The sequence below is a fragment of the Halictus rubicundus genome, chromosome 15 (genome assembly GCF_050948215.1).
Source record: "Halictus rubicundus isolate RS-2024b chromosome 15, iyHalRubi1_principal, whole genome shotgun sequence".
Taxonomy (NCBI): domain Eukaryota; kingdom Metazoa; phylum Arthropoda; class Insecta; order Hymenoptera; family Halictidae; genus Halictus; species Halictus rubicundus.
The window spans coordinates 271,322-298,418 of NC_135163.1; the positions used below are offsets into that span (position 1 = coordinate 271,322).

Consider the following 27,097-nt stretch of genomic DNA (forward strand, 5'->3'; position numbering starts at 1 on the left):
CAGCGCAGCGAAAACAGTTATTTCCCTGAAAAAAGATCGATATACAAATAAAGGAAGATTGTATCTCTTCTGTTGTATCTATTTATGTTCTCTAACTACAATTGAAACGTAATCGTAATAAATACAAGTTCGTAACATTAACTACTTGATGATTTTCGTATAATAAGGATAAAGGGAGAATTTAACCACTTTTGATTGGAAAGAAATGTACTGTGTAGCATGGAAGAGGTTTCGGAGTAATGAATGCTTCATTCTAAATAATTATTACGTTGTTTTCAATTAACAAATACATGATCATAGTGCTTGTGCATGTATACGAATGTGATGCATGACAATGATGAGTAGCAGTTGTATTTTTATGGGATTATTGTGATTTCAATGCATATGTTAGTAGTAAAAAGAGAATTGTCAATTTATTGACATGGCAGTCGCAGCTGATAGTGGTCATTGAATTTGACTAGCACTGTAATCATCGTCTTTGGGGAAGGAGAAACAGAGAGGCACAATAAAACGTTATGAGTTATTTAGAAATGCAATTGATAAAGCTTATCGATTATATCAAGGTCAAGTTACTCGAGTGTTAACGCAGATGATTACAAAAAATAGTGTCGCTGAGATCGAACCACGCACACCGAAGACGTACGATTAATACTTTCATCGTTCGAATTTTATATCTAGCTTGTAAAAATAATTTTTGGTTCGCATAGAATTTCAATGGTGGAGTACCATGTTTGAATACGTTCGAAGACATTGATCGTTTCCAGTTTTTCTACATCAAATGGAAGTTGTCATTAAGTGCAGGTTTTGGGGATGAGCAACGAGCAACCTCGAACAGCGACGGATCCGTATAAATCGGTTCGCTGGGATCGAAGCCGGTTCTTCTGTTCGACGACAATCCGACAGCACCTTCCAAACCCGTTGACGATCTGCTTGCGCCTCGTTGGCCGATCACGTTGCTCATCGATCTGGAGATCGACCTACGCGTGGGAATATTTTTCAATTTTTACTGTAGAAAAAGTCGAATGAACGTCATGCATGGCATTATTTACAATTGTAACGGATAACTAGTATGTTTGGATAATTTCGAATTTTTCTGTGATAGTATTTTCTTTCAGACTTTCCAAGAGAATTAGTTGTACACAGATAACAGAACGTTGTTAGTGAACGTGTCACTCAACCTTCAAATGCTTCGAATCGTGGAGTTTTATTTCCATTCACATGCAGATGGAATTTCTTATAAAGGTAGAATCTTTATCCAGCAATCGTGCAAACGATTAAGTAATGTTTAGTCGAATGTTTTCCGTTCTATGCGTCATTTGTCGTGTAGTTGTAGTAATCTAACATAGATTTGTTAATGAATGTTTCTAGATTGATTCATGAAGTACGTACGTCGATTGAAACGGTTTCTGAAGTCCACTGCGCAAGAACGAGAAATTATTCGCCCGACTGCTGTAAGCGTCGTCCGAATGACTGCTACGGTTGCATGCTTTATCAACTCTGCGGTTCTTCGTGATCACCGCGTAAGCGTATTTTCTAAAATGGTTCATGTCGGTCGGTTTAGTTTTGTAAACACCTGCGAACCTGCAACGTCGTCAGGAAGACATACCTATAAATCAGCATAGATAAGCATACCACCGAGGCCAGAAGCACTACCAGCACAGCCACCGCTGTCACCAGTCCGTAATACTCGTTCGGAGTTATGCAAACGTTCTCCATGACCGTGGTCTGCCTTTCCACCATTGTCTCCTCGTCTATATCCATTCTCGAATCGAGCACCTGCGTCAGAAATGAATTAAGTTAACGTGCTCGTTATCATTCGATTGCGGATCTTTATGCAAAAGAAAAACTTTTCATTTCAATGGAATTGATTATTATATATAAATAGTTGATTATTATTCACAGAAATAATAATCAACTCATTGTTAGAAAAGACACATGGGTTCGATGTTTCATTTCTACACTACATACACCTTCAATGTTTCTACACTACTCGAGAAACAAAACGCGTCGAGAAGTTGTGATTTCGAATCAACTGGTGGCTTCTTCTGATAGGAAGTGAATCGGTGACAACCGAAGCACGCATAAACATTTTGATTTAATTAATCGAATTACGGAACCACCTCGATCATCTCTCTGACGTGTTCCTCCTCCTCTTCCTCCTCGCCGGCGTCGCTGTCGTCAGCAGCGGTGGAATTCGAAGCGGGGGACGTGTCATTTACAGCGTTCTCGATTATCGTGCTTATTTCGTTTTCTTCGGCTATTGTGTCGTTTAGCGACACGTCTCTTCTTCTCCTACCAAAGGATGGCTCGCTTCTCCCGGTACCGCCTGAACAGTAGGCAGGCTGACAACCGTCTCGGCAGGTCCTCACATTCGCCTCGAACACCAAGAAATTCGATTCGGGGATCTTGAACGCGTTGAAACGAGCCTCGAGGCTGTCCCCGTCGCGCAAACGGTCTAATCCGGGGAATACGTAATTATCCACTGGACATCTGTACAACAAATTCATAGCGAGTGTTACAAGTGGAACGAATCTGTCATATCACAGATTCCTCGTTGTCGATCACTAGATTGTCGATTTTATACATTCATGACGAAACTGAATCGGTACAATACAAAATTGTTAGGACTTTTGAAAACTTTAAGAGCGCGTTATTTTCCGCTTAGTAAAGTTAGTAAAAGGAAAAGTACATTTTCATACAATTTGTGTTTCTTAGAATTCGCGTAGAAAGTGTTTCTTTTACATCAAAATTTTCCAAGTCGATCGTAAGAAACAGAAATCGAATAAAAATGAATTTCTTCTTTGAATCGTTTTAATAAGTCGAAAGTAAAGTGGACACGTTGGAGTTAAGAACGAAAATGTGTATCCGTTCAAGGAACTCAGTTCTGACTTTTCGTGAAGGTTTTGGCCCACACCCTCGATAAACGTTTATTCGAGCTACACCCTGCAGCGCGTATCACGAAACTCCATTATCCTTTAGTTGTTAGTAGATCAATCTACATTCGTCCTTATTTTCAACGATAAAAAACGACAGAGTCGGAAATACGCGAAGATATAATTGAAGAGTTCGGGGTAGCAAACGTTTCATGATATGACCGTTTGTTGTACCGAACTATCGAAAGAATTTATTCTTTTACAGTCACGTCGAAATCGAGCTGACCGTTTGTTGCCCTGGACACTTAAATTGCTTTTCTTTTTTTTTCCTTGCAGAATAACTCTTAACTCTTTTGTGTCTGGGAAAATATCTGTGGAATATTTACCCATATCTGTCGATCAATTGCACACTTCTTCCCGAATAAGGATCTCTGGCGATCACGTTGGTGGCGAAGATGTCCGTGACGTAATTGTATCTGCAAGAAAGACAATTATAATTCACTAGGTAGTACAAAACAAATTGATCAGTGTCTCCATTACGACAAAGCTTGCGTTAAATATTCCTCCTTCTCCTGTGTCAAGTCGTGAAGAAGATGATGCGAATAGAATGACTGTTTCAAAAATTTAAGTATAAATAAACTGTGGATCTTTATATGTTTACGGCACTCGCGGAGTTGTAAAATGAAAGAAAATCTTTACGCTCTGTCTCGAGTACGATTCGATCTTACGCAAAAATATTTTTCTTGATAATTGTATGTAGCATAACTTGATATGACTAATATCAACGCGGTGAAAAAAAAAAAAAGAAATTGCCGATCGCAGGAGCGCAATGGGTTAAGGAAGACTTGGCTATCTGAGTTTTGATAAAGTTGACCATAATAATATAAATTCGCATGAAGCTTTGCAGTCTAATTGCGAGTCGAAGATTTTGCCCATAGGAATAGGAGATAGCATAAAGATCCGCAGTCTGATTCTAAGTAGATCTTAGAAGTCCAAAGAATTATGAAAGAAAAATATTGTACCCGTCTTGAGCTTCAAGTCTGAAGGTGAGTGGGTCGCCAACGGCAATGGTGGTCGTAGGTCTGCCTTGGTAAAGGATCATCAACCTCACTCGAGAACTCAGAGTATTTTCTGCTGGGAGATACTCGATGGGAATCGGGGACCCTGCTCTAAACAATACAAATTGGACGACTATTAGCGAAACCGAGATCAATCGCTAATCGTTAATCTTCGAGTGTAATCTGCACACTCGGGACAAGAATTTTGAAAAATTTCTGTTTGTGTTCGAGAGAATGAGCTTGCTAGCTTGGTGACTCGGACAAGTCGATTGTCAAAGCAGCTCGATTTCGATAAAGCGTAGGCGATACTGAAACAATCGAGTGGGCTTGCACCGGGGTCGTAAGCAAACGAATGCGACACGGGCTGCATTCCGTGGTTAATTGGATACATGGCGGGTGCACCAGGTGCAAGGCACGGTTTCTCAATCGATATGACCTGGCATACCCGGCGCCGATGTAGCCGGACGTGACGACAGCTTCGCCAGGGCCTCGAAACAGGCAGGTGAGGTTGAACCGTTTGTCTCTTCCGGTCTGCACGTAGTCGGAAAATTGTACCACCACGATGTTGGTCATTGTGTCCCCGTACTGTAACAATTCAGCGAGCGGTAACTCGAATTTCCAGGGATTTTTGCAAAAATTTTATGCGTCCGGTTGTTTCGCAATTTTTTTTCACGTTTCTCTCGGTAAATTGCCGTTCATTCACTCTGGATTGGTGCGCGCGAAATATTCTCGGTTCTTCGCTGACAAAAAAGGACGAACTAACAATGGCCGACGCTAGTTTTTTAGAACGACCCTGTTCCAGTGGACTGCAAACAATCCGCGAGATGTTAAAAAATTCGCATCTGGCTTTTAACTCTTTGCGGTCGAAGATAACGAATGGTTTTTGCCCAAGCCTTGCATCAACATCGTTTAACTCAACTGTTTCAGTCTGCGCTCCTGCTAAATTACTTGTAATACTCATAAAACATTGGAACTGTACTTAGAAACAATGTAATTTTTCTTAAATTACGAGTAATTATAAGATAAATCGGTAAAGCATATATTAATTAAAAAAAAAAAAATGTTGAGTTTAATTCATAGCATTGAAAAGGGATTGCTAAACTGTGCTTACATCAGTAACATTTAATTAAACTGTTTTAATCTACGATTCTGCTAAATTACTTGTAATATTTACAAAACATTGGATTGACTTTACGAACGGTATAATTTTGGCATTATGGGTGAACATAGCATAAATCGATAAAGCGTACGATAATTCGAATGAAATTCTCTGTCGAGGATTATAGGATTAAAATGGGCGCGATCGTCTTGCAATACTCCAATTTGCGAAAAAGACTTTGTAAAACTCCACGAACGGAGCTACCACATTTCATTCTATTTTCTGCATCCACCATATTTGTCCAGACATTTCCGTTTATTGAAACGCGCGAGAACTGATTTTAATTAAACGGCACGGTCGTGAAGCAAATGATCCTTTCATCGGAACGCCTACGTACGCGAATGGTAGTTTCACGGGTACCAACGTAATACATGCCGGAGTATATTAAGGTAATTAGATTCCTTACTCTTTGAGTGCCGCATTCAGGATAACCCTGAGGACCGCTGATTCGTAACACGTTCACAGTGCCGCCGTTCCCACGGAAGAAGCACCGGTCATAATATCCGTAAGTGTAAATCCGACCGATGAATCCTTCCGGTGTCCTTAAAGTAAATTCCATCCCGTCTTCGCTACAGACTTGACTCACTAGAACGATCAGATATAGAGAATTTACTATTATAACTTTGCCAGCCACTTATTATAACTTTGAATAAAACCGCCCTTAAACTTCGCTCCGAGGATTCGAGCTGCGATAATCATTTCGACGCATCCGGTACTGGAGTCTCGGACTACTGAATACGTAGTGGAGCACTTTAGGCGTCACTATGAACACCGAAATAGTGATACATCTCGAGAATATTTTCGAATCTCCAAGCTTTTCTCGGAAAATTTCAAGAATCCATAAACGGTCCGAAAAACGGATTTATAGACTGCGGATTTTATGCATTTATGACGAAAATGAGAGGACGCAATTTAAGACAATATGTAGACAACAGAATTCACGTCATTAGTTTCAGCTCCCTTGGGTTATTCAAAGAAGAATGATACTTATTTTTCATAAAAATCCGCAGTCTCCTCGTCAAAAGTTCCTGCGACCGTTCGCGAAAAGTTCAGTAAACAATAAAAAAAAACTTTCTCGAGATACGATCCAGTTACTTTCGATGGCTCGGAAAAAAGAGCGGTAAAAAATTCGTTCGAGTAAGCTGCAAAAGTTTCAAACCAGTTCAAGTTCGTCAGACGTTATTGGTTTGAAGCTTGTCCGATAACTTGACGCTTACGACTCGATCCGACAAAAAACGTTCGCGCACGCACGCACCGTGCGTTTCGTTTCCCCTTTTTCCATGCGTTTTTCACGAAGAATTCTACTCGAGTTAACCCTTTGCGGTTCTAAGTCGAGTCTGACTCGTCATCACATTTCGGTCCAGCTAGTATTATTATTATGTATGTCGAAAAAATATGAATTTAAGAGATATTTCAGCTTTAATTTTGATGAATTCTGTAGATCTTATTTCGCGTTGATCGATAAACCTGAAAATATGATAAATAAGATCTATAGAGAATTCAACAAAATGGAAATTTAAATATCTCTTAAATTAACAATTTCTCGACGAACATAAGCAAATACTTTTTTTTTTGTAGATAATTACGAACTGCATCGAATAGTGCATAGCAAAATAGATGATTCTATTCAGAAAAGTGAAGGTAACCTTGAAATCTCCGAAACTCTTTCATCCATGAAAAAACTGCTATTGCCATACTGTAGTCCTGTTCATACTGAAAAACTTTGGTCCATACAGTTTTTTTTATATCTTCAAGAACAACGGAGATAACGATGTGCGAATATTTACTGGTATGAAACAGTTATTTTCAGAACTTTTATGGTTAATAGAAGTACACGAGCGTAAACGTGTAAACAAATTTGATTTGTTCGAATTACTCAATTGCAACTGAATTGCGGACGCTGTCCGAGAATGATTGAATAAATGCGGACTAGCTGGAACGAAACGGCACGAGTTGCTGACTAAGACCACGAAGGGTTGAAGCGTTCGGACGTGCAACGAGAACCAGTAGGCAAAAAGGAGTGTGTGTGTGTGTGTGTCACGTGGAAAAACAGACGATTTATTTCTCCAAGCTAGTTCGACAATGTCTGTACAATAATTGGGGGCTGTATCAAATCATTCCCACGTGTCGAGTATTCCATCGCGGCGCGAACTTCTGCGCAAGACCCACGAGGCTGGCGTCCTAGACCGGTCACGACGCTTACCGTCGAGACACTCCGCGTCGACGCCCTGTCTGCCGTTGTTCCTCTCGTAGAAATCGTAATCGGACCCGGTGTCGTAGTAGACCGGATTGCCCATGTCCATGTCCCTGGAGTCCCGGTCGCTCAGCTCGCAGTTGTCCCTTTCGGCGCCGTAGGGGGCCGCGTACGGCCGGTAGTTGAAGGACCTGCAGACGAAGTCCCTGGCGTCTGCGCACTCCCTTTCGCACTGGGCCAACGACGAAGCCGTGGTGTACCGTCTGACGAAAGGTTTACGGACCCTGGTGTGGGGCCCGACTTGTCGGAAGTTGTCCTGCTCGTCGCACCTCGAAACCAACGGTGGTCGCCCGATGATTGGTCCACCGGTGGTGCCGAACGGTCTGGAGTTGAAAACGCCACCCTCCCCTATGTACCCGCCTCCGATTACGCTACCGTCGTTGCTGTACCCGCCGTAGCCTAGAGGCCGAGTGGGTCCTCCCGCACCCCCATAATGGGTCCGGTCGGGGTGAGGCTGGGGGTACGCGTCGTCGATCGGGTAGCTAGCTGGGTAACCGGATGGGTGCGAGGGCTGAGGGAACCTTGCGATAGAAAGATACTTCGTGATGTTGTTATTGACATTGATTCGGAAGAAACTACGGGCCGTACGGTATTGTCTCGATATACAGTCAGGAGCAAAATTGAACCAATGAAACTATTTAAAAGAAAATATCATTACCCGTGATTTATTAAGACAGAGTCACATAGATTTCAAGAAGCATGTGATTTCACATTTATTTTCGGTTCAGAAACGATTAATACTCTGATTCTATTATATTTAATTTACTAATTACAGTATTTTTATTCTTGACTCAATTTTGTGCCGTGCCAGATTAACTTTTTACTACTTTACTACTAGAGGTCTGGATTATTTAAATATTTGTTCTTTTTTGTAGGTTTTTCAGCATCCGTTTACGGAAAGGACTGCTCATCAAATGTAGTATTTATGTAAACCAAAGGTTTATTATGGTTGCCAAAAATGTTACGATTATGCGTTTATGCGGATCCTTATGCATTTATGGCACGTGCAAAACGAAATGCAAGGAATTACTATGATTATTAAAATACAATAACATTTTTCATTTAGTAGCAACGAGTCTTTCGATCGGCTGACGAAATTTTTCTGTGAACTCAAGTTTTAGGAAATAACCTATGAAAACGAGAAATTGCGCAAAGATCCGCGATCTAAATCTGTTGGTAAGAAAATTACTACGTCGGGTACAAAGAGGGTTGCTTATTGCTTCTAAAATTATTCCAACTGTATCATTTCGCCCCACTTAATTAGAAAACAATTAGGCGAAACAAGATTATTTTATACTTCGTGTTATAGCTTCTTCGAGGCTGAACAGTAAGCTCAGCATAATCTGTTCGCAATGGGGGGGACAATGCCTTTCCCTCTTAGCTTACCGGCTCGGGTAAAGGTCCTTATCTGGATATCTCTCGCTAATAGGATATCGATCAACGTGAGGCCTGGCGCCGCCTAGAGCCGTAGGGTACCGATCCAAAGGATCCTCCGGAACCGGATACCGATCGATTGTGTTGGGATAGCGGTCGGTGTCGGTGGGATAACGACCAGGAGATATTGGGAATCGGTTCGCGACACCGGTCGGATACCGATTACTCGGGGGATATCTATCTATCGTCGGATCAGGGATAGGGTATCGATCAGTGGGCACAGGACGACGATCGCCGCCTCTGACTGGGAATCGATCGGAAATCGGATACCTCTCCGAGGACGGATATCGATCGCTGATCGGATTGATTGGATAACGATCGCTAACGGGATAGCGATCGGTATGATAACGATCGCCTCCGGGATAACGGTCGCTTCCAGGATAACGATCGTTGATGGGGTACCGGTCAATGGGCTCGGGGTATGGATCTGTCGGAGTCATTGGGTATTGACCAGTTATGGGGTATCTGTCCGGATATCTGTCACCTGGATAACGATCCGGGTACTTGTCAGGATATCTGTCTGGATATTTGTCGGGATAGCGATCCGGATATTTGTCGGGATAACGATCCGGGTACTTGTCAGGGTAACGGTCGGGATACTTGTCTGGGTACCGATCCGGATATCTGTCGGGGTAACGATCGGGGTAGCGATCCGGATAGCGATCAGGATAACGATCAGGGTAACGATCCGGATGACGGTCTGGATAGCGGTCCGGCTTCACGCTGCTGCTGTACCCTTTGTCGTAGTCGTCTGGATACCCTAAACGAAGAGAATGTTTCTCTTAAATGATGTCGAGTTGGTCAATCCTCGCACACGTTCCTCAAAGATGATGGTGAAAACGATATTCTTCCGGATTTTTAGACATTTTTGTTTCACACTTTGACTCGATCAATTGTGTTCTATGTTTTTCTCTTTTACATGTGCGATAAGCTTTTGATTTGCGATTTTTAATTGTCGCGTTTGTTTTCTGCAGCGACTAATTGGCCACCGAACGCTATGCATAACATAATATTTTAAACGAATGCGTCAAATTGTGAAAAAAACATAGAGGACTAATGTCTTTTTATCATTGCGTAACTGATTACAAGGACTTTACGATAGATCAGAGAATACCTGAACTTTCATCCGAGGAGCGTACGAGGGTCAGAAGATTTCGAGAAGAACATTCGAAATGAATTCGAGTTTGCTTCTGTTCGTAAATTCATTACGGGGTAAATAAAGTATATGCAGAAAAATAGAATCAGTATTAAAATCGTGTCTAACCAGGTCTTCCTAGAGATGGCCGACCAAAGTTTGTATCCTGGCCCAAGGGATCCGGCCGGTATGCGGGACTGTCTCGGTCCCCATCCAGGTATTGATCTATCCAGAGAATACGAATTCAATATTATGCTACATCCTCAGAGAAGACATCAGTTTAATCATTTCTCTATTTTTATCTAAAACCGGAGAAAGCCAAGAATCATTGCAAAATCATTTATAAATCGCGATCATCGAATAGAAGCAATAGTGCCTAGTTTCCAAGGAGTACTACTGGTTAAGTGAGTCGAAACTACCCTTCTCCCAATTCGATAGATCATTAAAAGAAACGGGGAAGAAGTCCCCGGTTTAGCGGTTTTGGGTTAATTTTCCCAATTGAATTGCGTGCAAAAATTTTGAAAAAATCTGATGTATCGTGGTTATTAAGCTCCATTTTCGAGAATTTTTTCGGACTTTTCGACTCATGGCTCAGTGTTCCTAGGGTTAAGTGTGCGAGAGAGAATTGTGTATCGTTTTTCAAGACCTGAAACTCACGCATAAGGTTTTCATAGTAATCGTAATCGGCGTCGTAGATGATCCTGTGGCCGTCGCGTTGATTGAATCGGCTCAGACGACAGGTGTGGTAGTGTTCGGAGTAAACCGCGCTCCGACATTGAAAGCTGGTCTGCCGAAGGCACTCGTCCAGACATTCGCTCAAGCTGCGGCCGGTTATTTCCGAGTGAAACTCCCCGCTTAAACGAGAGTTTCGGTATCTTTGGAAGGCAGTGTCGGGACGTCGTCCGTCGGAGAACAGATGCGACGTCGAGCTGCTGTCTGGATACTCGGAGCCACGTGCTATGGATGGATCTACGCTTCGTAAGTGGGAATTGATCTTTCGTCTCTTATCGAAGAACTCAAAAATCCTCGTGTCGAAAAATTCACTCGTCTACATATGTATGTATGTACATTGGGTTGGAACGAAAAATCGTAGCATTTTTAAATTAAAATTCAAAGATAAGATTAAGATTTATAGATTTATTCAATAACATTCCCCACTCTGTTCTATTACTTTTCGCCATTTTTTAGGTAACTTGTCACGTTATTGAATAAACCTATGAATAAATATCTGAATTTTATCTTTGAATTGTAATTGAAAAACGATACGAACTTTCGTGCCAACCCAATATTTAATTTTTAATTACTAGACTGCCGGGTATAATGCATTCGGATAAAGATTTAACAAGAAGTTAAAAATTATATTTTACAATTATTGATCACGCTGTTACGCTGCTTCTGTTAGGTTCTCAGATAACAAGCAATGATGCAAAGCGTAAGCAGAATTATCTTGACAATGATCGTCTCCACGGAGGATGTGACCAATGAAATATGTACACGCGTGTAACTGAAATTGTTCCGCAAAATGAAACGTCATAGAGCAAGTATCAAAAATACACTCACGATTGTCGAGACAAACCAGATCGTAGAAATGATGGCTGGGGCTGCTGCTGATCCCGATATCGTCCTTTTGGGAGACGGAATCCTCCTCGGAGATGACGCATTGTCGCGTTTGTTCATCGAATTCGACGCTCCGACAGAAATACTTCTCGGCTCTCAGGCAAAGAGCTTGACACTCGTCCAGCGTCAAATTCGTGTAAATGTCGACTTCGAACGGCCCTCGAAGACGCTTGTTCTCCTCTTTCACGAAAACTGCTAACCCATCGCAACGACGTTCCGCTGAAGAATCAAAGAATCGATCGTACTCGCATCTTCAAATACCGAGATTCGATTAAGGGATTTATATACTTGCAAATAATCGGTTTCTTCAAAATTTTCCACCTAACTCTGCCATCCTCAATGACTTTGTTATTTATATAGATAAAAAAAAATGTTTGCGAAGAAAGTTGTTATATTTTAAGGGGGGCACAAGTCGGTGTGGATGAAGGTCATCTGAAGGTCATATTTTCCAAGATCTTACGAACAGTATTGTCTTTTAAGGGACGATTCCTTAGGTGATTTGAAGTAACTTTTTCCTTTGCGAAAATGTTATTAACGAAAAACACGGACCAATCAGAGGACGACTACAGCGGACGGATTCCGGATCAGACAACGCCAACGTCGCGCACTGGGTGGCTGCGCTCTGATTGGTTCGTGTTTTTCGTTAATAACTTTAATAAAGCTGCGGTGAACACTCGGAAAGGAAAAAGTTACTTCAAATCACCTCGAGGTTCTCCGTTTCAAGGAAGTACAACATTTCTGGGATACCCTGTGTAACCCCTTAAACGTACCGTTCAGACACGTGTTCTCCAGATAATCAGAGTTTGGATCATCTTCGAGCAACTCCGGATGCGTTCTTCTCGTGAAACGACTGATGGCGCAGCTTCTCAGAGCTGTGTCATACGTTGCGGATCGGCAAATGAAACTGAATTCGTTGAGACACCTTGAACAAAAAGTGAAATTATTCGATATATTATTCGAACGATTCGATTAAACTTTTATCGTACCTGTCTTCGCAGTCGGTTCTATTCGCAGCGCTAACTTCCTTAATGTCTGTCAACGGAAGCTTCAGCTTCTTCCTTGGGTGTCTTTCGAATACGTAGCGCCTGTTGGGGCATTCCCTTTCTATCCTGTCAGCTTCAGAGATAGAAATTATCGTGACAATTATTGCTAAGACACGGCGGAATACAAAAATCTGAATTTTAATTGTACAAGCTGTCATTCACGTATGATTCCTATGCGGTTTACTTAGTTTCAGCGAACAATAGTAAAGATGGTAACAATTGTAAGGTACAAGAGTAATTGGCAAGCTCAATAATATTGAAACTATAATAAAAAATCCGAGTTTTAACCATACACGTATGAGCTATCATTAATGTATGATTTCGAAGCAGTCAACTGATTGTTAGTTTCAGAAATAATAGTAACAATGGTAAAAAAATTCAAAGATGATAGATTCATTCGAATGGAATCGTGTGGTGCTAAGTGTCTAATTTCCAGTTGATGCAGACAAGGAAAATCTTAGTCACAAAGAAACTCACAGCCAAGACAAACTTCCGTGAAATGGACGCTGTTCGGCACCAACATCAGGTTGCCAATCCCTTCCGGTTGCGCCTGTTCCCTAGTTAAATAGCAAGTGCTCTCTTCGTACTCGGCAGCGCCGCTGAAAGACGCGATTCTGCTTCCGGGTTGAAAGTCAAAGCTGGTGCAAGCTCGCACTAAGTTGTTCGTCGCCGTTCTATCACGTAAACAGAGCTCCTGACATTTCTCCAGTACCCTAAACGGTGGGGCAGAGTCTCGCACCTAAGGAAGCCGTCGACGAGAAGAATTACCATATCTCGAGAAAACAAAATCAAATTCTCTTCACGACACTTCGTTCCCGAGAAACCTTCAAGTTACGATAGAAGCACGCGGAAACGCTTCACCGGCAGTCGATAATGCTTAATTAAAACTACAATCGATTTCCAAGAACAACGGAGCTGTCGTAAAGGAACAACTAAAAGATTTACGGCCACAGAGAAATTGCAACGCGATAAGAACCATGGAAGCGAAGGTGAAACAGTCGGAAGATTTTATTTTTATTCGAAATTTAAGCGTGTAGAAGGACGTTACGCTCCATGGTTTCTCATAGTATTGCAATTTTGCGTGCCAGTGCATTTACCACGTCATCGTCAAAGCCCTGAAGCTGCTGGTCCGGAAGTCTCTCATAAACGACCCGACCTAAACCGGTATTACACGTTGTTTGCCCTGAAAACAGACCTCTCGTTATAGTGCGCTTCGAAATGCGTTTAATAGACGATACCGCGTGTGTTCTCTTTTTTTTTTTTTGTTATTTTCTCGCGAATTATTATCCCCCACCCCTTTCGTTCCCCACTTCTTCGTGGCCAGAAAAATCAGGTTATTTCCTTTGGGGACGAGCGTCAGACCGCCACGATTTTATCGCCGTGACATTTTCGTGCTACAAGTGGCACGGGCAAGCCGACACAATGGAATAAAACGTAATTTCGCAAGCACACGAATGACATCACGGGTTTTGTGCGATCCGTCATTAATTAGCCTGCTCGTAGCACGCGTGGGCGTAATCATTCGCGGATCCTAGGCGACAAAAAGGATTTTTCAGAGCATGGATCTCCGGTTCGAATTAAAGCCGTGGTCATTAAGCAAATCTCTCTTCCAAAGCATGCTCGATAACGCAAATCTGTCGTGTGTAATTTAACAACGTTTGCCCGCGCACCTTTATTAAGTAGTATTATCGTCATTCGTTTTATCAATGCCCGAGGATTAATTTTGTCTCTTTGAAAAAAAAAAAAAATAAAAAAAAATAACTTACCGTTCACGACTACCTTTAACGTAGCGAGGACAGACATAGTCTGTAGTATGTCCGATATGTTTCTAAGTCTTTTCATTTTCTTTTATGCAATTACACTATCAAGTGGGCATTCCAACCAGGATCCCTGAAATCAAATATAGAAAATTGTTTTATTTTGTTTACTTTCTAGTTAACCGTCACGCGAATTTGTTTCACACAAGGATTACTTATTTTATTCGTCGTTGGTAATAACAATTACTTGATAACGAAAATTCCACCTTACACTACAATCTACATACATAGTTAATTTCAGAATTAATCAATTTTACCGGTATGGTATGAAAATTAGCTATGTCCATTTATGAAAAATAAATAGGAATGCCAACAAAACAGAATAATATGTATACGGGGGGAGTCTCGTAACATGACGACTTCCAATGACTCGTAAGTTATGTGTTGCATGAACAAACTTTTCAAAGAAATTCCATTTAAAAAACTGAAGGTGACCCCCATATCTCGATTATAAACACATTATAGTGTTGCATGTCTACCTGGAAACAATGCAGCATTTGTTTGAAATTTTTTTTTTCGTACAGCAAATAACTCTGTATGTATGTACATTTTATTGTTTAGTTTCCGGTATGCGTGTCTATGCGGATAGTAGAAATCGATCTTTGCAGGCGATGCATTTTGTCTATAGTTCTTTTGTTTTCGAAGGAGCGTCGCGCGTCGCGACGGCAATACGAGGGAATTCGATTAATCCAATCGTAATTGGACCGCTCTACAAGTTTATAATTGACCGTGGCGGTGAGTTGCGGGACCTCGGTCGTTTCGGAGATCAATATTTCATCGGATAATTTTGTTTCAGCGACGTGTATTAACGATGATAACTGGAAAGGTAATGGCCAACTAATAATGTAATGCTCGAAAGTTGGAAACACGGTTCGTTGGGTTTACGGGCGTGTGCTAGTCCTGGTCCATGCGTCGGTGTACGTTGCGTGGAACATTCACGTTAGAGAAAAGGTTCACGGGGGTGCGAGCGTGTGGAGGTGTTCAGGGTGAGCGCGGCTCAGGAATTCCATAAAACCTTGCACTGTCTCTGTACACTTTGAATGCTCCTGATCCTGTCTGAACTTCAAAGTTACTTTTTCATAAAGTAGACGCGAGACGCTCCGCGTCAACGCGCCGCAAAGAGCATCTTGAATATTGATTCTGGACCAGGAATATCTAAAAACGAAAGAGCGGAAGCCGGGATTCATCCTTTCGGGAAAATTAAAAACGCGTATACTACGAAAAAGCATCTTTCAGAGAGAAACCACCAAAAAGTGTGGTGCGTGATTTATATTTTCTTTGTTAATCGAATCCAGCAACTTGTGCAAATTATTATAGACATCTTACTACTCGTTCGAAGCGCCTATAATTTAATTACTTTCGTGTCATTGTACCGCAATTGGAAATATATAATATTATTTAACGTTGAAATGGAATTGAGTTATACCTAATTATGAGAGCATGTAACCAATTAATATTAATATTAAGGGATTAATCAGTAAATCCTAATTATTCGTTACCAAATCGCATATTCATCAATAGATTAAATGTATATTTTATAAATTAAGATTTTAGATTATATTGAACTTTTTGTTAGATGAATAGCTCTCCGCTACCTTCAAAATAACCTATCATATCAACTTTAAGTTTATCATTAAACAAGTCGCAGAACTGTGCATAGTAATTGGAGCAAATTCTCGATTATTGCACAGGTGGTTTGTCATTAACGGGCATTGAATGTTACATCATATAGAAATGTCGCTTATTAATTACGCTACGGTTTATCGCCTCGGTAATTGCACTTGTCCGTCCAGAATGAATGCTTATTCAATGATTAATGTTACGGTCGACGAGTTGAAATTGTAGGTCTGTACGTTTACGCATACTTAACATATATGTATAATATTACGTTGGAATGATATAATAATTGCACGTGTGATTTCGCGGTTTTGATCGGGAAATATCTTTTAATCAGTCGTTCGATTCAACTTACTGTAAAAGTCAAGACTATTAAACGATTCAGATTTTGTTTTTAGGGAAGTAGGGTAAAGGACCCAATTACACCGTGGGGGTACCAATTACTGTGACTATATTAATTATACTTATTTTTAAAGCATAATGAATATCAAAAAAGAGATATAAAACATATTACATATGTATTAACTGATTTTAATAAAAAAATTGAATATCTTTTTTAATATTCATTATGATTTAAAAATAAGTATAATTAATATAGGCACAGTTATTGGTGCCCCACAGTAATCGGGACCCTTACCCTATACATAACATTTCTTACGATACATTCTGGTTAACGTATTCGGTCGAATCTGAGCAGAACAAACTACTTCCTCCGGTAATAAAAAATAGTAGGATAATATGTCTTCATTGTTGCGTAAGCGTATTCTGTTAACATTGATTTTATATTAAAAGTACAGTTACGTTATGAAAGTTCAGTTTTTTTTCTAGACCTCCACCTCGTTATGCTGTAACAAAACAAAGCCATTATCGTGCTCGGTTTTCATTTGAATTCCAGATGATACATGGATAACATTGTTGCGTGTCTCGAATCGTCTCAGAATTCTTTTGATTGTTGCGCGATATTAACGCTAATACAACGCTCCCACGCAATGACAGATTATAATTACTCGCCTAAATGGCTTCTCGAGAATGAGCCCGAATAAATTCGAAAGTCCGCCACGCGCGGCACAGCTACGCGCAGAAACATTTCGAACCGAAGTCGTTCCGGAAATCAGACAATTTTATCTTGATTCGCTACGTATTATTTGCAGGAAGCGTTTAATTTGCAAGTGTTTACGTCGATGTGTATTCTCCAACCGTGTACAAGAATATGTTTAACTATGCGCATTTATCAAGCAGGTTATGAAGAAATCTATTACTGTCTTTACAGGATAACAATACAATACAAAACTAATATATTTCTTTCTTATTCGTTATTATTTTGCTGGACAAATGGCGTGGAATTCTATGAAGCAACGAAAAAATATTCGTTAAGACAATGCAGAATTTTATTTTTCAGGAAATTCATTGCATTTAACAGAACAGACTTTTCAATTAAACCAGTGTTTCCCAGCCTTTATTGTGCCATGCCCCACCTAAGTCTTTCTAAAATTCTTATGCCCTCTATGTGACATATATATAATTTTTAATGTTCAAAAACTGAATTGTCCGCTGAAGAAACTTAAATGATAGGTTTTAGAAAGAAATCACTAGGAAATTGTTGAGGAAGCACAGTAAGTAAATTTTCAAAAGATATAATGAAGAACTGAAATTCAATAATTGTCCTACTTAATAATGGCCGTGGGCCCCACGTTGGGAAACACTGAATTAAACGTTCTCCATAAAATTAAAGAAATTTTAGCAATACAATTGTGTATCTTTTGGCTGTGCTTACGATAGGTATGAGATGTTACATAATGATGAAATGTGTTATCCAACATAGTAATTGCACTATGAAATGAGTGACTAAGAATACTCAATGATTTGTTTCAAATATACATATAAATGATTATTGAATGTGTAATAAACTATAGATGTTTATGCTTTCAAGTTATACGTAATTACTAGACTGCCGATTTTATGACAGAAATGAGTAGATCATATCTAAAGGTATTAAAATACATATTGAAAAATTTCGGTGTATTATCTTCATCTTGTTGAAAATACAGTAGACTCCCGTATAGCGTGATAAGAAATATATGTACATATATGTACTTTAGGCAGCAGCGAATGCACAATAACTATTAAAGACAAATTATTCAAAAAGATCGCGTTCGTATCGCGTTTATTATACTAAAGGAAGAATAACAATTTCATCCGGCTCATGTTTTATACCATCAGTTGTATGAAAGTTTTACTATTCTCAATAAAAATCGACAGTCTAGTAATTACACAAAAACGTGTTTTAAAATAAGTGTAAGGGCAATTTACAGTACAGTTTTTACCGTTGAAACAAATCTACTGGACCCGATTATCGCGCAAGAGTTTGCGGCAATCAAAATCAGCATGAACGTCCTAACCAATCCATCAGTAGATTCAGAAAAATTCCTTCGTTGTTCTAGGAATAGAAAGACGGTGGATCTACTTACGTACACGTAGGAAGTTTTGGGTCGACTTCCAGTTCCGGGGGATCGATCCGGGCGAAGGGATTTCCTCGACCTCTAACCGAACCCTCTGCTGGTGAACTCCGTTCTGTTGGTATCCGAATAGCTGCGAAAAGTCTGGCCTAACATATATCGAGGGATTGTTCGTCCACCGCGAATGGCACCTGTAATCAAACTGGCGGTCAAAATCGGCGCGAACCGTGGAAATAATGAATAACACCTGAGCCGTGCAGGGAAGGGGACGAGATGGAAGAACCGTTTCGATGAATGATTCGTATAGACAAGCCGTAGGGGGCAGAACACAGTGGAGAGATGTACATAGTCGGATCCCCACGTCCGATTTCTGGCCTTGTGCTCGCCGGAAGTAGCTCCATTGTGTCCGGTTTCCGTGGGGCCATCCGGGAAAACGATCGACGTGCGTGCAAACGCCAGGACCACGGGTTCTCAAGCGTCGATGTAGTGCTCTACCATAATCATGGTCCCGTGCATTCACCCGTGCATTCGTCCCTAAACGCGATTGTTTTTCGTTCGAACGAAGTCGTCGACCAATCCACCGCGCTTCGTTTAGTTTCGACGATGACCGGCCAGGTTTTTTACAATGCGACATCAGGTGAAAATTATGCTGACATTGCCAACGACCCCCCAGGGGCTTGTCCTTCGTCGTTTGAGAATCGGTGCCGCAGACCATCGCCATGTCGGGTTGATTGTGTCGATGGACGATCGCTCCTAGCGGAATCATGGATTAGAGATTCCTACCCGAGGTCAACTAGGATGAACAACGAGCGGGGATAGGTGCTCGCCGACTGATCTGACCACGACCAGAACACTGTTCCTCGCTATTTTTAGCGTGGTTTTTATTTTTATTGAAATTTTTCGAAACCACAAAGGAGACCGTCGACCCTGGGCTCCATTACCGATCAAGCGATTGCTACTGGACCTTGGACTTTATGATTAATTAGTCTTCTTGGCTGGTGCCAAGAAGCATTATATAAAGAATTACTGAAGATCAATGTGATGATTGCGAAATTTGCAACTAAAATTCTATTGTTAGTGAAGTACATTAAACACTCTTAATAGACGATTATTCTAATATTGAAATAATTTACATAGTTACTTTTACATTTCTGATTCGATTCTGACATATTTTGGTTATTGTATTCATTACCACGTCTATGATTCTTAATTATATTAATTCTTTCATATTAAAAGTGTGAGATGCGAACAGATATTTGTATTTGAAGTGGTCCTTCGATTCATTAAACGTTCTTCCAAATTTATAACGTACATCTTAAAATAAGAAATGTCGAACTATTTTATTCTTGCTGCTAGTATTCATGTTTATTAATTTTATAATAGAAAAGTTGATAGAATCGGATAGAAACTTCAGTAATATTGAAAGCATGTATAACGGCATCTTAAAATATCAGCATATTTGAATTAATGATACGACAGGAAATTTTCAATAAATTTAAGTTTGAAAAATGTAATCTATTCAATACATACAGTCCCAACCATTAAATATGTTCAGTTCGCAGTCAGCGCAATTCAAATTTTCCCGCTCTAGTGCCGCCATTACGATCGAACGTATCGTCACGGTCGAAGTCGATCTACCCGTGTTGCTTTCTCTATGGTAAGAACTGTCAAGTGCTCGATAGTTTGGTACAGTCAGCTGATGGCAAAATGCAATTACACGCTTTCTGTGATATTTAATGAAAACGCTTGTAATTTTTGTGTGCAACTGTTAAATCCCGTGAGAGGATATCGATTCGCAGCTGGTTTCTCCTTTTATTTGAATTGCTTGAGAGGATTTTCGCGAGGTAATACAGTACTATATTAATACAAAAAATTCTATGAACAGGCGTATTGATTTACGATAAATTCATGGTTGAGCTAAAGTTAACGACGATTTATTTAATCGTGAATCCTTTCTAAGTAACAGTATGGTTGTTTCATTATTAAACAAAATTAAAATTGCACGCACTTTAATCGCTTGTTTCTGATATTTGTCTATTGTAGAGGTTAAGATAATACTCCATTTAAACAATTTTAATATATTTCATCGAAAGGATGCATTACGTTTAAAATATTTAGAATACATGTTCCATTATTTTTACATGAAATGTCTGTTACTTTTTTACAGGCAGAGGTGCAAGAATTTTTATACTCCATTAAGTGAATCAAAAGTGACAGCATCAAGATGCCTTTAAATACAGGTAAATAAAATGCACTTTCACCTTGGTACATTGTCGAATATGTTAGTTGTATTAATTAAAGGTAATACCTTCCGTTAGAAATTAAAGTGTTAGACAAATTCAGTTATTGTTAGCTTTAATATGAATTTTTATTTTGATTTCTTGTAGATTTTTATGTATTTGGATGCTTGATCCTTTTTCTGTTTAAAATTTCAGATATATCTACAGCGCTTCACTTATTAGAGCATGTGCAAGAAAGAGTGGAAGATTGTGATGATCCTAAACTACAAATGCATACTACTCAGGACATAAAGTCCTTGATTTCGCTCCTGGAGGATCCAGTATTTCGCAGTATAGTGACTATACAAGACTCTCTCATCGAATTGAACACTCAGTTGGCTCAGCATCCGTCTATCCTGCCAGGAGACTTTGATATCAATATCAGTGGACACCTGGAACTTTCTGTTCCTAGCACACCGGTGCAACCACTTGGACCAAACATGTATCAGGACTTATATCAAGACAGTAGCGAACTCGAAGATCAAAGAGTTCCTGTTGCTCCATTGGTGCATAGCAGCAGTGAGGATACCAGTGCACAAGTGAGTTATTTTAATTAGAACTAGCACTCGATTGAACATTAATCATACAAGATGTAACATTCGACATTTTGTTATAGGTTACAAGTCCAAGCTTGGTTTCGGAAGTTATGGGCATGCCTCCAATTACAACAACTACGTATGTTAAGGAATTCAAGAAAGTTATCGAAGCTGCAGCCAGAGGTCGTCAGATATTTACAGTGCAGGTAATTGTATTCTTTATTTTTGAAAATAATGTACAATGGAGAGGAGATAGTCTTGCAATTTAACGATAATTCTTCCAGTTATACAAACCCGAAGGAACTAGCCTGGGGTTCAGTGTTGTTGGGCTTCGTAGTAAGGACAAAGGGGAGCTTGGCATATTTTTGCAAGAGATACAACCGAATGGCATCGCCGGTTGGTAAGTCATTCTGCTTTTTATAAAATGTATTTGTGGTAGAAATTCAAGATTATGTTGAACGAGTCGAAATTGGGCACGAATGACATATAAATATCAACTACTTCTTTCCATATAATTGTAGTTCTTGCTCGCCTACTTGTAGAAAACGTATTTTCAGTAGCGTTAGCGATAATGCATGTTTGTTTATCGATAATGTAGGTCTTAAAGGTATAAATGCGACACTAATTTATCATTTAAGGTCGTTAAGGGACGGTGAAACTATAAGTTCTTGATCTTTTAGATATGTCGAGAAAGTTATTTACAAATTATCGACTCAGTTAGTTCACATATTACATTGAAAAATTCAATGTTTCAAGCATTAATTGCTTTAGTTTCAAATTTGTAACAAATTTCGATCAAAATTTCCGAAAATCTCCAGTAGCTTAACATTTAAAGACTCAGAAAATAAATCTTCGGCGTACCTTTATTTTCCATCAGAGGTATTCAAGGAACACTGTCCTTATCCTACGTAATTAAACGCTAAACTCTCATCGAGAACTGAATCCGAGGATCGTGATTTCTGCACTTGAAGCCCATTTTCATGCTTGACTGTCTTCTCGACTCTGTTCACGGGCTGAGCAAACCTCACGCGGTTTTAATCCCCACGTTGTCCGTGTACAGGGTGTTGAGAAAGTAGTGGTCAGTCTAGGGGTGGAACCATAATATGATTGGACATTTATAAAAATAATCAAGAGGAGGACAAGTTCGAATGGAACAATAAATAGTTTTTGAGATATAAGTTGGTAAAGTTTTTACGCTGATTTGATTCTATTTTTCATCCCTTTGAGGTTACTCTCCTCTCTTCATTCGATTTCATGAATGCTCCCTAGATGATTAAAAAGTTACAGATATCTGTTTAACTTCTTAACAATGTAATCAAATTTTGGCATCCAATAAAAAAAAAAGTGCAGTTTTATAATTTCAAGTATTTCTACATGCGACAAAATTCTATATGGAATAGATACTCAATACCCTTTCCAAATTTCCGAGAAGGCCAAACACTTAAGAGATTAACTTAGTAATTCTGTATCTCCAATACACTCTCATGAATAATTAAACGAAGAAATACGAACCACCAAAGTCCACCGATCCAGAGGTGTAGATTCACCCCCTTAATCAAAGACCATCATCTCTGCCTCAGCATTTAGCTCCCTTCGTCCGTAACGCGACATTACTCAACATTCCTGTACATCTCGATAGCAGCACAAGCGGAGGGGGTAGCTCGTACAGTTGACAGCGTTCTAGTGATTTTTTATGGTGGCATAATAATTGCGTCGTGTAGTGTGTCCGTTTTCGATTGGAGCCATCTCGTGACTGGAAGGTCCAAGGACCTCTTCTTCCACAGTGCCTAGTAAAGTTAATTCAGGAGTGTAGTTACACCCTTTTGATCAGCGACCATCATCATTATCTCAGCCTGTAGGTGTAGATTCACCCTTCTAATCAGCGACCATTACCTCTGCCTCAGCCTGTACCCCCGTCGCATAGTGTTCGGTCGTTTATGGGAGTCGGCAGAAAATTAATAATTTATGAAATAAAAAGCTTTTTGCTAATTTTTTTTATCAGCAATTTATTGTCGTATAACTACCGATCAACTTTTGTTTGAACTTCTTTTTTATGAGGTTATCGAAAATCCGTGAAATGCGACACGTGATGTGCGCAGTGACCGTTGCTAACGCCTCGGGGGTGAACGCGTTACGTTTCGGCTGTTTTCTTAATTTCGAGCAAATTCGGGCAAGTTAGATCGATTGCTACTTAAAGTTTAACGTGTTCAGAAGCAATATGCAAAAAATCTTGGGTATTTTGCGTAACATGTTGGTTGTGTCCCGGGGTGTCAATACAACCGGAAGTTGGGCTTTTGTACGTAAAAAAATAAGTCGAAAATGTGGAGTCAAATTTTTCTTATGAGCCTTGATTTTTCACCGAAAATTCGGTGAACACTATTGAATAGGAATTGTCTGACGCGTTTGTTCATGACCTACCGGTTCTACTTCTTACAAAAATGCTAAACACTCAAACTGGACGGTTTTTTCGAATAGAACAAAGCCTCATATGAAACAATTTAATTCTATATTTTTACTTATTTTTTTGGTAGAATTGCACCCCTTCCGATTGTACCACCAGTTACTGGATCACTCTGTCTGTACAGGGTGTTCCGCATATTGCGGATAAGCGATTGTGAAGCAATTCTACACATAAAAGTGAGTCGAATAGAAAGAATAACATTTTTTCATTTGACGCTTCGAATACGCGTGCTATTGGATAGGAATCGGCTGATGAGTCTGATCATGACCTACCGGTTCCATTTCTTGCGTATACGTACGCGGCCCCGACGGATCGTTATATGTACTCGTTTTCGACTCACGTTTCCGCGTAGAGTTACTTCCCAATCGGTTGTCCGCGGTATACACCCTGCGTATAAATTATTCATACAGAAAATTCATGTTTTCAATGGAAACATGCCGGCCCTCTAAAGGTTAATCAGCGACCAGCATCTTTGCCTCAGCTTGTAGGGGTAGATTCAATCCTCAAATCAGAGACCATCATCTTTGCCTTAGCCTGTAGGTGTAGATTCACCCCTAATCAGCGACCATTACCTCTGACTCAGCCTGTAGCTACCGTCGCGTCGTGCCGAACGCGACATTAGCCAACGTTCCCGTACACCTCGATAGTATCGCAAATGGGGAGGGTAGCTCGTACAGTTGACGGTGTTCTAGTGATTTTTCATGGTGGCATAATAATCACGCGGTGTCGTGTCGCGAGTCCGTTTTCGATTGGAGCCACCTCGTGACTGAAAGGTCGAAGGACCTCTTCTTGATGGAAATCTCGCAGTGTCGCGCATTTGTTGGCACACCCTGTGCACAGTGCGTTGATCGGCCGGCCCGTGGCACGCATGCCCGGTTACCCGTGTCCGGAAGCCTCGCCACCGCCGAGAAAACGATGCTTTCGAAAAAGAGCCTCCCACTTTCCGGCGAGCAGTCTTCGACGGGTCCTCGGTGCGAAAGGAGGCGCTCCGCGCTCCCTCCTGTTCCGGCAACACGTTTCTCTCTGATTATGTTGCCCAGTTGGTCGTCGTCCTCGTCGTCGTCGTCGTCGTCGCCGTCGCCGTTGCCGCGAGAACCAACCCCTGTCGCGCTCCTACACGTTGACGGTGCACCAGTTCGCTTGTCGCGACCGATTCTTTCACCCTTCGTACCCGGTTCTCGCCGCCAGCAGAACAGTTCGATGCTCTTTTAGTTAAACGGCCTCCCAGGACGAGCAACGGCCGTCGACACGAGAGATGTAGCTCAGCTACCCGTGTCCTCTGCTTTTTTTCTTTCTATATTTGTTGCACACATTGTTGCTGCGCTTCGCCAGTTTCACTTGCCCGATGTTTAGTGACCCCCGGCCGAGTGAACGCGAACCGGACGCTATGCTCGTGTGAAGATTGATCGCGGCAGGAAATCTTCAGGTGGTATGTCCATCATCCCTTTCCTTGTTTCTTTCTCTTTCTCTTTCTCTTTCTCTTTCGCTTTCGTTTCAACAACAAGCTCGCCACGACACTTTTTCGCTCGATATTATTTGTTGTTCGAAAGTAAATCGGCCTCATTGGATTTCTAGCTTGTGTGCGGGAAATGTGATCGGACTGTTTGATTCAGTGCGTAACACGATATGTTGTTCGACGAATTCAATTTTCGAATTTTTGTAATTTTGGTACGGACATTTTATCTTCTGCACAGAGTGATAACGCACAGTGTAGAAAGTATTCGGATACTCTTTAAAAACAAATGACTTTTTTAAAATTGCACCAAACGATTTGAGTGTACGATTAGTTTACTAGTTCATTTCTACATTTTTTACATCACTATCGGTTGCAATTGCGATGAAAAAAATATAGGTCACGATTTTTAAACTTTTTGTAATGAAAATTTAAAAGGTACTTTTTGTAGATCCAACAAAGTTGTATCTTCTGAAAATCTCAAAAAAGCCCAAGCTGCTAAGTCCAATTTTAGAAGAAGTTATTCGCTTTTAAAGGGTGTACGAATACTTTCTACACCCGCTGTTATTTTATCTAGTTCTGTGTGTTTCTAATTTACATTCAACGTGTTCTGAACGCATCGAAAATCAAACGTGAACTCGAACTGCTGGACGGGTCAAAATTACTGGTTTCTGAATGTTTCCTCACACAGTTATAGAAATAAAAATGTACTCGCGAGGAATGTTGTGATGAACCTCTTTCCTCGAGCACATATTGTACAATTAAAATTCTGCGAAGTCCGAATAACTTCAATTTTCTTGTTATTACAAAGTGATACGTAACAGTCGCGTTTAATGTTTGATAGTTTTAGTGTTAATTTAAAATTTACATAGGTTGCAATCTCTAACAAAATGTTTTTTTTTTTAATGAAGATCACAAGTAAAAAGCAAATTTGTTTCAATCAAGAAATTGTTTGCGATTATACGACATAAAAGGAACGCTCTACCGCCCCCCCCCCCGCAAAATTTATTCAATGGAAGAGTATTTCACGTGTCATAGTTCAACTTATGGCTTGCGTCTTCTTTCGCAATTCATTCGATACGTGTGAATTTTACGACTTTCAGTAGTTCCCAAGTTTTCAGTTTGGCAGATGAGAAAATCTTCTGCATAATTACGGAACCCATTAATATAATCCTAGTTTTAAACTGTATGTCAATAACTGGATCGCTTTCGATTGATTTTTAAAACTTCCTTAATTCTTTTGCTGATAAATAGCAAAATAATCGTAGATTTTTATGTTCTTGAATGATCACAAATTTACATTTCAGGCATCGAAATATGCGTCGAACCTATAAATTCCAAGACCATTGAATATCGTAGACAATTTTTAATTATTAACTAATATAATTATTTATATGATAGTAATATAATTATTTAATTCTTAAGTATTATAGGAATCAAATACTATTTGATTTCTTCCTAGGCTTGATTGGATTGCGACTTCGATTTTCAAAATTCATATTGAACTTGCGGTATGCCTTTCGCTGCTAGTATCTTCCGAACTGACTTCAAAGGGAACATTCTGATTGCTTTGAACAGACCACTCGAGTCTTCCAATAAATTCACGGTCTTCCTTTTCCTTCTTTTGTCCCGAGTGTCGCGCAAAGATTTAAAATGAACGTTATCGTCAGAGATTGTCGTTTCGGTGGGAGCCAAGACTTGAGGGTAGTTTCTTGATTCACGAAATCTCATTCCGTGATAATAGCGTTTTCATTGATAACTTGAAAATAGCTATGAAATATAATTCATTTCTTTATTCGTTTCTACCTACGTTCACAGCCATGAACGTCACAGATCATTGTCTAGAAGAATTTTTCAAAACAAAATTACTAAACACATGAAGTTTAAATTTTGCGATTATATTCG

At 40.1% G+C, this 27,097-nt stretch overlaps 3 protein-coding genes across 9 annotated transcripts in view; 2 read left to right on the forward strand and 1 right to left on the reverse strand.

Moving 5' to 3' along the window:
• The window catches only part of LOC143361858 (uncharacterized), a 176,105-nt gene that overhangs the window by 47,253 nt on the left and 101,755 nt on the right, over positions 1–27,097 (forward strand). The gene's annotated exons all lie outside the window — the stretch shown is intronic.
• Positions 66–27,097, reverse strand: part of Nompa (no mechanoreceptor potential A) — a 31,366-nt gene continuing 4,334 nt past the window's right edge. Inside the window, exons 1-20 of one of the 7 annotated variants that reach the window (XM_076801549.1) lie at positions 18,711–18,821; positions 18,480–18,654; positions 14,340–14,463; positions 13,671–13,756; positions 13,051–13,312; positions 12,517–12,646; positions 12,301–12,452; positions 11,474–11,749; positions 10,571–10,882; positions 10,043–10,138; positions 8,731–9,538; positions 7,294–7,865; positions 5,497–5,675; positions 4,368–4,516; positions 3,896–4,042; positions 3,260–3,349; positions 2,121–2,490; positions 1,607–1,776; positions 1,390–1,533; positions 66–977 (exon numbers count right to left, since the gene is read on the reverse strand). In XM_076801549.1, coding sequence (XP_076657664.1) covers positions 770–977; positions 1,390–1,533; positions 1,607–1,776; positions 2,121–2,490; positions 3,260–3,349; positions 3,896–4,042; positions 4,368–4,516; positions 5,497–5,675; positions 7,294–7,865; positions 8,731–9,538; positions 10,043–10,138; positions 10,571–10,882; positions 11,474–11,749; positions 12,301–12,452; positions 12,517–12,646; positions 13,051–13,312; positions 13,671–13,756; positions 14,340–14,415 — 4,227 coding nt within the window. In that variant the 5' untranslated portion in view covers positions 14,416–14,463; positions 18,480–18,654; positions 18,711–18,821 and the 3' untranslated portion in view covers positions 66–769. Of the gene's footprint in view, positions 978–1,389; positions 1,534–1,606; positions 1,777–2,120; positions 2,491–3,259; positions 3,350–3,895; positions 4,043–4,367; positions 4,517–5,496; positions 5,676–7,293; positions 7,866–8,730; positions 9,539–10,042; positions 10,139–10,570; positions 10,883–11,473; positions 11,750–12,300; positions 12,453–12,516; positions 12,647–13,050; positions 13,313–13,670; positions 13,757–14,339; positions 14,464–14,545; positions 14,565–18,475; positions 18,655–18,710; positions 18,822–27,097 lie in introns of those variants that run through there. The other 6 variants (XM_076801553.1, XM_076801552.1, XM_076801551.1 and 3 more) reach the window with 6 other exon arrangements.
• LOC143361850 (multiple PDZ domain protein) overlaps positions 20,130–27,097 on the forward strand; it is a 183,889-nt gene continuing 176,921 nt past the window's right edge. The window contains exons 1-5 of the mRNA XM_076801544.1: positions 20,130–20,307; positions 20,631–20,703; positions 20,899–21,281; positions 21,359–21,484; positions 21,563–21,678. Coding sequence (XP_076657659.1) covers positions 20,688–20,703; positions 20,899–21,281; positions 21,359–21,484; positions 21,563–21,678 — 641 coding nt within the window. The 5' untranslated portion in view covers positions 20,130–20,307; positions 20,631–20,687. The remainder of the gene's footprint in view (positions 20,308–20,630; positions 20,704–20,898; positions 21,282–21,358; positions 21,485–21,562; positions 21,679–27,097) is intronic.